The sequence below is a fragment of the Lytechinus pictus genome, chromosome 3 (assembly GCF_037042905.1).
Source record: "Lytechinus pictus isolate F3 Inbred chromosome 3, Lp3.0, whole genome shotgun sequence".
Classification (NCBI taxonomy): Eukaryota; Metazoa; Echinodermata; class Echinoidea; order Temnopleuroida; family Toxopneustidae; genus Lytechinus; species Lytechinus pictus.
In genome coordinates this window covers 37,669,946-37,679,291 of record NC_087247.1, presented here as the reverse complement: position 1 = coordinate 37,679,291, position 9,346 = coordinate 37,669,946, and the positions used below count along the sequence as shown (strand labels likewise).

The following is a 9,346-nucleotide window of genomic DNA, read 5'->3' as shown; positions in this document are numbered from 1 at the left end:
GAATTTTACAGTTGCAACTCGCAATAATGTTGAAACCTCTTGACCTACATGTACTTCACATTTTCATCAATAAAAGTTTAAAACTAAGTCTGCATCCTTGCCGTCAATGTAGTACATGTAGCTAGGATTTGTATGAAATAAGATATTCTGTGATTAGATTTTATCATGATTCTGTGATATTTATTTTTTAAATGTGCCTGAAGACTGGACACCCGACAGAAATACATCATAACACAGTATATGTGCTTGTACTTGTAGGTTAGAGGGTTTCCCTGGTATGTTCATCTCAAAAAGCAAAGTGTCACCTGTAAGCCAATGATAGGGCTTTCTAGGTGAGAGCCCTGCCCAAGATCAATGAGTGGGCACTTGTTCTGATTCATGAGAGTAATATGCATTCCTCTTTATTTCCTCTTTTCAGCAATGAACGGTACTGTTATTACAGGTACTCCGATAGCAGTTGACTATTGGCGATGTCAGAAGTCTCCATGTAGCAAAGTGTTCTTCTTGTCCCATGCCCATTCAGACCACACCAGCGGTCTATCTTCAACATGGCGTTACCCAATCTACTGCTCAGAGGTTACAGGAAAGGTTGTAGTTGCAAAGTGTGAGGTGAAGCAATCACTCATCAAATCTCTATCAGTAGGAAGCAGACACATCATTCCTCTAGATGAGAGTGGAAAGGAAACCATGACCGTTACTCTTATTGATGCAAATCACTGTCCAGGTTCAACCATGTTCCTGTTTGAAGGTTACTTTGGACGTTTCCTTTACACAGGTGATTTCCGCTACCATCCATGTATGTTTCCCAACACTCTCCTCGGGCTGAATCGTCCAGTGGATAGATTGTACCTTGACAACACCTACAACAGTCCCAATAATGACTTTCCAGGGGAAGATGATTGCAAGGTAAAGATCATGGAAGTTTTAGCTGAGTACCCCTACACAAATGTTGTACTTGGTATGCACCAGCTTGGAAAAGAAGACCTCTTGGTCGATATTGCAGAGTTCTATGGGGAGAAGATTCAAGTGACCCCTGAACGAATGTCAGTTATTGAACTACTGGACTGCAAAGATGTGTTCACAACATCTGAGGAAAGGATCAGGGTGGTACCAGTACACACTATAACCATCAGTAGGGTAGAACAGTGGAATAATGAGTTTCCAACCATAGTTATTATCCCATCAGCTATCTTTAGATCTCAACGGAAAAGTAGCATTGCGAATCATCCCAGTGTATTCATCATTCCATATTCTAGCCATTCTTCATACAATGAGCTTATTCAGTTTGTGAGATGTGTGAGACCCAAAAAGGTAATTCCCATTGTACAACCACCACCATCTAAAGCATCTGAAGCAGTTATTGCTAACATGGGTAACTTCAATCAATATCTAGATCCAAACCCTCCCACTCCAGTCAGTATCCCATCATCTGTACAAACATACATGAACTCCCACCTTTCAGAAGTGGAAAGACCCATTCTTAGAAAAAGACGGTCGGAAACTGACAAGAAGTGTGCTTCAAAGATTGCCAAAGGTGTTGTCTTTGAAGATACAAGTGATGATGAGAGTGAATGTAAAGAAAACACGAATGGAAATGGCATACATGAAACTAATTCTGACAACGATCTTGTGGAAATAGATTTTGATGAAACTCCAGAAAACAATGAGGATGACACCACAAAGTCTATTTGGGATATGAAACCTAACTCTAAAACTGCATATGGATTTGAAAAGCTTGACAGATTGAAGGACAAACTATCTATACAGGCTACAGAGGCTTTACAGAACAATGATGAGGAATCTGATCAGGACATTCAGGATAATGAAGCAAAAGAACCATCTAGAATGTTGCAGGTTTGTACTGGAACATTCTACAGCAAACCTAAGTGGATAAAGCAATCTTCTAGGAAAAAGACTTTACACCATGTTTGCAAACATTCTCAGTCTGGAAAGTCATGTCTTTGCAAGTATCTAGTTTTCAAAGAATCAAAGGTACATCTGACCTCCAAAAAGAGCCTGGATAAATCGCCAAGCAACAGTAACTCCAAGTGTACGACAAATAGATCAATTTGTGACCCTTACAAAAGTGCAAGAACTAACTTTAGTATTGTAGCAGATGAACCATGTGCATCCACAAGTGCAGAAACTGTCAGTCTTCATGAAGATAAGCAAGCACCAAGTATTATGCCAGTAGACCGGAGATCTAGAAAAGATGTAAACTGTTATTCTGCTATTCAAAATTTTTACAAGAGAGTGAAGTTGGGTAGCATTACATCTAGATGATTATAATAAACATTGTATATCTTTGTGAAATGGTGACCAGACTTGGGCCTGAGAATGCTATTTTAATATTTGAGTTATTCAAAAGCCCCCCACAAATACACCAAAAAAAAAACCACACACACAACTCTTTCCTGTGTTGGAATATGATCCAGAGTGATTAGAGATATTGATGGAACATGTAATCAGATTATCAGTCATTAAATGTGGTATTCAGAATTTCAAAAGTAATTCATTTGAGAATAGTGCAATACCTTAATGCAATTTTTCTCTTGTAAAATGAGGCCTTTTTGGCAGCAGTCCTTGGGTCTACTTTGCTATATTATTTTGCATTATAATTCACATAAGTACATGTAAAGCAGATTCAATAGGTACATGTAGGTATTGCTAAATTGAGCCCATTTAACAAAATCAAAAAGCCATGGATGTTCCCAACAACATTGAGTTCTGAATCTTGATCAATGATACTGAAAGTTGGTAATATTAGCATGTTGCCTGTTGTGATTTTCTTTAAAAGTCAATAATGGTAGATACATGTATCTCCTTTAAAGTAGCTGGCAGACTGCCATAATATGCTGAAAGAAACTACTTCTTGTGGACCCGTCTATTGTGCTACTGTCACTTGTTTCAACTCCAGAATGGGGAAACGTAACTGGATTGTGATCGCATTGGACAGACTTCTGTGTTCCAGAAATTCTGATTCAGGCCTACAAATGAACATTCAAATAATTGATTTTTTCAAATGCCTTTTCACTACAAAGTTTAGTCGGTTGATATTGGTTACCATGCCAGACAAGACCTCTGCTCCTGAGTAAAGTGTTGTAAAACTTGTAATTATGGTTCTAGGGATAAGGTTACATGTATCTGTTGGTAGAGGTTAGAAAGAAGGCTTTTTTATGTTTAGCTTTACAATAATGTGCACAATTTTTTCCTCTCCATGGCAGCTTTTGTTGCCAGAGCAAATTTTATTATATGATGAAAAAAATTATACATTTATGTCAACTTTTTTTACATTGAAATGTATTAACTGACTAACCGTTTGAAGGAACACCTTCAATCTTGATACATGTACATGTACATGCATCAGAGGGAAATGTCACAACAGTCATTGTGGTACCTGTACCGACCATACAGAAACATTGTTAGTCTAACAGAGCACTAACAGTAAGCCCAGTCACACTTTCCTGATTGTGATGTCAAACATCAATCCAAGATGTAAAAAAAAAGGTGTATTGTTGTTACATTAGGTATCGCTGCGTCATTAGAGGTTGTAACAGGGTATCTGTTCTCTGTAAGTGCTAACGTTTCTGTGTGGCCGGTCCTAAAAAATAGGTAGTTTTTGCTTTGTGATGCATGACAGATTCAAGAACAGAGTTAAAGGGATGGTCCGGGCTGAAAATATTTGTATCTGAATAAATAGAGTAAATTTCACAGAGCAAAATGCTGAAAATTTCATCAAAATCGGACAACAAATAACCAAGTTGTTGAATTCTAAAGTTTATCAATATTTTGTGAAAACAGTTACATGTATATGCACATCGTCATGAATATTCATTAGGTGGGCTGATGATGTCATATCCCCACTTTCCTTTTTCTCATGCTATTACATGAAATCATAATTGATTCCTTTTCTCATACAAGTGTAAATGATGTGTCTCCATTATGATGAAATAAGTTGCGGCAATAAATAACTAATGCACTTTATCAGTTGTCAATCCAATTGTTCTAGTTCTTGGTAGAAAAATTCAAAATAAATACAAAAGAACAAGTGGGGATATGATATCATCAGCCCAACTAATGAATATTCATAAAGATATGGTTAGAAATGTTTCACCAGAATAATGCAAAAATTTAAAATCAAATTTTCAGCATTTTGCTTTGTGAATTTTACTCTATTGAAATATAAATATATCCAGCCTGGACCATCCCTTTAATGTATTGCATTGTCCATCAAATGAACAGCTGGGAGCTCTTTGTTGAAATTGGGGAACCAGAGCAGCAGTTTTTAAGTTGTTTGTCCAATTTGTAAAGCTGCATTTGTTTACAGAGACAAGATAAATAAGAAACGTGTACACAGTATATTTGTTGCATCGATGATACGTCTTTAATTAAATATATTTTCTCAATAAATTTTATTTCCTAAGCATATATTATCACAGGTAATGTTTTATTTTGTATTTAAAATGCCCTCATCTCAACCTAAACACTTTTACTAAGTTATTCCTTTTGCATTTGATATGAACCATTAAAACTGAGGCTTATTGGAAACAATTTGTGCAGAAGCCTGTTATTTCTCTATGAGTAAAATTAATCTTCATATCATATTGGGTATGAAAAAATAGAAGTTTCATGTGGTGATTACTTTACTCTCTGAGCACCATAATCTTGGTAATTTCTTATGTGACTTAAGGGACAAGTCCACCCCAACAAAAAGTTGATTCGAATAAAAAGAGAAAAATCCAACAAGCAAAACACTGAAAATTTCATCAAAATCGGCTGTGAAATAAAAAAAGTTATGACATTTTAAAGTTTCGCTTATTTTCACAAAACAGTTATATGCACATACTGGCTGGTATGCAAATGAGGAGACTAATGACGTCATCCACTCACTATTCCCTTTGTATTTTATTAAATGAAATATTCTAATTATCTCATTGTCAAGTCAAACAACAATGGTTCCTCCCTGGACATGTGGAATTAGCATTGTTTATCAGTGCGTCCCAGAAAAAACGAAACCGAGATTTATCGATGATTTATCATAACTTAATCACAAATACAATAGACAAGTGACCTACCATTGTAAAGCTTAGAATCTCCTCTTTCATCTGAAATTACTGAAATAATTTTTAATTCACGCGTGAGTAAGCAAAAACAATTTGAAGAAAGGATACCAAAAACTCATTTGGCGGGGGGGGGGTATCTGAATTTCAAAAAGAAAATCACATGCCTAAAAAGTTCAATATCTGCTCTTTTATTTGATACCTTAATCACAGAAAATGGTCAAGAGGTAAAAAAGTTCTGTCCCCTCGAAACAATGCTTGTATTTCCATAATTTCATTAAATAAACATGTTTTCACCGGTTTCCCACAGAAGCTATCGCACGGTTAACAAAAGACTAAATGCATGGCTAATCGTCAACAAAACGGAGTGTCGAGTGACTCGGAACGCTAGCCTGTAAAACCTAATCATTTTATGTAATTATTGAAATTCAAGCCTTATTTCAAATAACCAGAACTTTATTATTTCTTGACCATTTTCATTGAGGTATCAAATTAAAGAGCAGATATTGAACTTTCTAAAAATGTGGTTTTCTGTTTGAAACCCAGATACAGCCCGCCAAGTGACTTTTTGGTATCCCCTCTTCAAATTGTTTTTGCTCACTCATGCGTGAATGAGAAATGTAAGTAGTTTCAGATGAAAGAGGAGATTCTAAGCTTTACAATGGTAGGTCACTTGTCTATTGTATTTGTGATTAAGTTATGATAAATCATCGATAAATCTCGGTTTCGTTTTTTCTGGGACGCACTGTATAGTTCAGTCAAGTTGGTCCTTCTAGTTATATCTGTACAAAAATGAAATAATGTGTAATTCAAACAATAAAAAACGAAAGAAATAGTGAGTGATGAACATCATCAACTGACACATTTGCATGTCACTGAGTTGTGCATATCACTGTTTTGTGAAAAATAAGCGAAACTTTAAAATGTCTTAACTTTCTTACTGTACATCCGATTTTGATGAAATTTTTAGCAATATGCTGGTTTGATTTTTCTCTATTTATTCAAATCAACATTTTCCTGGGGTGGACTTGACCTTTAATAATAAAAAGCTAAGAATATTTTCAATACAAGGTCTTGCCCCCACTCCGATCTGACATTACCTGTGTTACTATGGTTACGGTCAGTGATAAGTGCTTTCTCAGTTAATGAATACTAAAGATTTCACTGGAATTACCAGACAATTTGTACCATGCTAATATCCATCATGAAATGGTGCCCAACAGACCCATTAGGTGAATGAGCTTTGAGCTTTAGTTTCTCCAATTTTCTTTACTAGTAATAGCAACACTTGGAATTTCTTCCTGTCACCATATAAATTTTTGTCAAAAAGAACTGTACTATTTATCAGATCTACATGTACAGTACATGTATGTGTGTAAACTGAATAAGTTTTAGAAGTCCATTATCGTACACATTTTGTATATCAGAATTGTTCGAAGCATGTGAACTCTCCTAATGAATAACATGGTTGTTGGTTTAGGCAAGTATTGTAGTGCTAATTAACCTGTACACATAATTATACTTCCAACAGTACATGAAAAAAAAAAATGGAATGCCTCTGGCGGTCTCACCTGCATCACGTGATTCAATATAGCAGCAGTGCTGACTATGAAAACTACTATAAAATAATTATTCACCAAAAAGCAATCATGATACAATGCTACGTTCATTGACATTTCACCTTGATCATGTGAACTAAAACTTGTCAGTGAAACTTTATTACCCCTATATCCACATTTTATACACTATATAAACTTTGAAAGTTATGACAGCAATCTAATAATTACCTCTAAAATGGCCAAGGTTCAATGACCTTAAATGACCTTTGACTTTGGTATGTGACCTGAAACTCAGACGAAATGTTCAAAGATACTTCATTACTCTTGTGTCCAAGTTTCATAAATCAGATCCATAAACTCAAAGTTATGGTAATTCAACAGATACCCCCCCCCAACATGGCCAAAGTTCATTGACCTTTGACCTGAAATTCGTACAGGATGTTCAGTGATACTTGATTACTCTTATGTCCACGTTTTATGAACTAGACCAATAAACTTTCAAAGTTATGATGGTAATTCAACAAATGCCCCCAACTTGGCCAGTTCATTGACCTTTGACCTTGATCATGTGACCTGAAACTCGCACAGGATGATCAGTGATACTTGATTACTTTAATGTCCAAGTTTCATGAATCAGATCCATAATCTTTCAAAGTTATGATGGTAATTCAACAGATACCCCCAGTATGGCCAAAGTTCATTGACCTTTGTCATGTGACCTGAAATGCGCACAGGATGTTCAGTGATACTTGATTACTCTTATGGCCAAGTTTCATGAACTAGGTCCATATACTTTCTAAGTTATGCTGTCATTTCAAAAACTTAACCTTAGGTTAATTTTGATGTTGATTCCCCCAATATGGTCTAAGCTCATTGACCTTAAATGACCTTTGACCTTGGTCATGTGACCTGAAACTCGGGCAGGATGTTCAGTGATACTTGATTACTCTTATGTCCAAGTGTCATTAATGAGATCCATAATCTTTCAAAGTTATGATGGTAATTCAACAGATACCCCCAATTTGGCTAAAGTTCATTGACCCCAAATGACCTTTGACCTTGGTCATGTGTCGTGAAACTCAAGCAGGATGTTCAGTAATATTTGATTAACCTTATGGCCAAGTTTCATGAACTAGGTCCATATACTTTCTAAGTTATGCTTTCATTTAAAAAACGTAACCTTAGGTTAAGATTTTGATGTTGATTCCCCCAACATGGTCTAAGCTCATTGACCCTAAATGACCTTTGACATTGGTCATGTGACCTGAAACTCAGGCAGGATGTTCAGTAATACTTGATTAACCTTATGGCCAAGTTTCATGAACTAGGTCCATATACTTTCTAAGTTATGCTGTCATTTCAAAAACTTAACCTTCGGTTAAGATTTGGTGTTGACGCCGCCGCCATCAGAAAAGCGGCGCCTATAGTCTCACTCTGCTATACAGGTGAGACAAAAAACCAAAACCAATAATGTAGCTGCATGTATAGCACTAAAGTCACACTATTGATCTTGCAACCGACATGATCGGTCTTAATCATAATTTTGACTTTAATTTAAGCCTAAGGCTGTGCACTAATCTTGCCTCTTGAGTTAAAAATTGACAAACACCCTTTAATAAACAAGGAGTACTTGGATGATTTGTCCATTTTCAAAATAAAGGCACTACACGTATCTAACAAAGCATTACAAGAAATCAATGTTGTGGAAATTAATGACAAAAATGCATTGCCAAGGATTGTTGTTCAGATGTAAGATCTTAGAGCTGAAACTGTCCTTCCAAATATTAGGGTGTAGGCCCGTACATTACATGCCTATAATTGTCAGTTTAAGTATTGCTTTTCAAAACAAGGCACATAATATTATGCTAGGTTTTTGTGTACATGTACAGCTGTCTTAAAAAAAGAATAGGTTTACATACCTATTCATAAACAGTCTGTTTCCTCTGAATGTATTATATCGTCGGCGGTCATCTGAACTGTCGTATCAGTCAATTTTGGTCAAAAAATCGATTTTGAGATTTTTGCAGAAAATTAAAGTACAAGTCCTATTCTATTCATAACTAAATTTCTAGGCAGCAATTTATTTTATTTTCTGAGATATGACAGGATTTTCACGGCGATGCCATACATTTTTTAAATAAAATGCGAAAATCCCAATGGAAACGTGTCCCGCAACAGAGCGATACGACGTTTTGACTGACCGCGATTTCAATGCGCGCGGTCAGCCAAACTGTCGTATTGGCCACCTGCACTGCATTGACTTTGCACGTGAAAAGCGATACAACGTTTTGACTGACCGCGCGCATTGAAATCGCGGTCAGGGTTGTTGAATTCCCTATGGCGTTTTTGTACGAGGGAAATCTAAACCGCTCAAACCGAAATTACAAGCATGTAGCTCTTTTGCGATATTTTCTCTGATCCTTGCTTTTGTGTAAAAATAAGGATACCATTGTCAAGTAATTGTCTTGGTCTTTCCAACCATGTATTTTTCGAGCAATGAATGTTTTACGGCTGGGGAACTAGATGTGAAAATTAAAGTAAACTTTGAAGTCGATTTTCTCTGAAATGGGTTTGCACCGTCGTATGTGTGATACGACGGTTCGGAAGACCGCCGACGATATTTCATGTTGGAGTATTTCAGCTTGCATTAACGCCAACATCAAACCCTCGAGTTCCAAAACTTGCAAGTCAGACTGTTAAATACCAGGGTATGACTCTCTTGGCACA

At 36.3% G+C, this 9,346-nt stretch overlaps 1 protein-coding gene across 1 annotated transcript; it reads left to right on the top strand.

Moving 5' to 3' along the window:
* The first annotated feature begins 420 nt into the window (after positions 1 to 420).
* LOC129257309 (5' exonuclease Apollo-like) lies at positions 421 to 4,554 on the top strand. The gene has a single exon (XM_064096969.1). The coding sequence runs from the start codon at positions 421 to 423 to the stop codon at positions 2,281 to 2,283; it is 1,863 nt and encodes a 620-aa protein (XP_063953039.1). The 3' UTR covers positions 2,284 to 4,554.
* The last annotated feature ends 4,792 nt before the right edge of the window (positions 4,555 to 9,346 follow it).

What these genes read in the sequence shown, in the direction of transcription:
- LOC129257309 (XM_064096969.1), top strand. Translation starts at nt 421, where the DNA reads ATGAACGGTACTGTTATTACAGGTACTCCGATAGCAGTTGACTATTGG.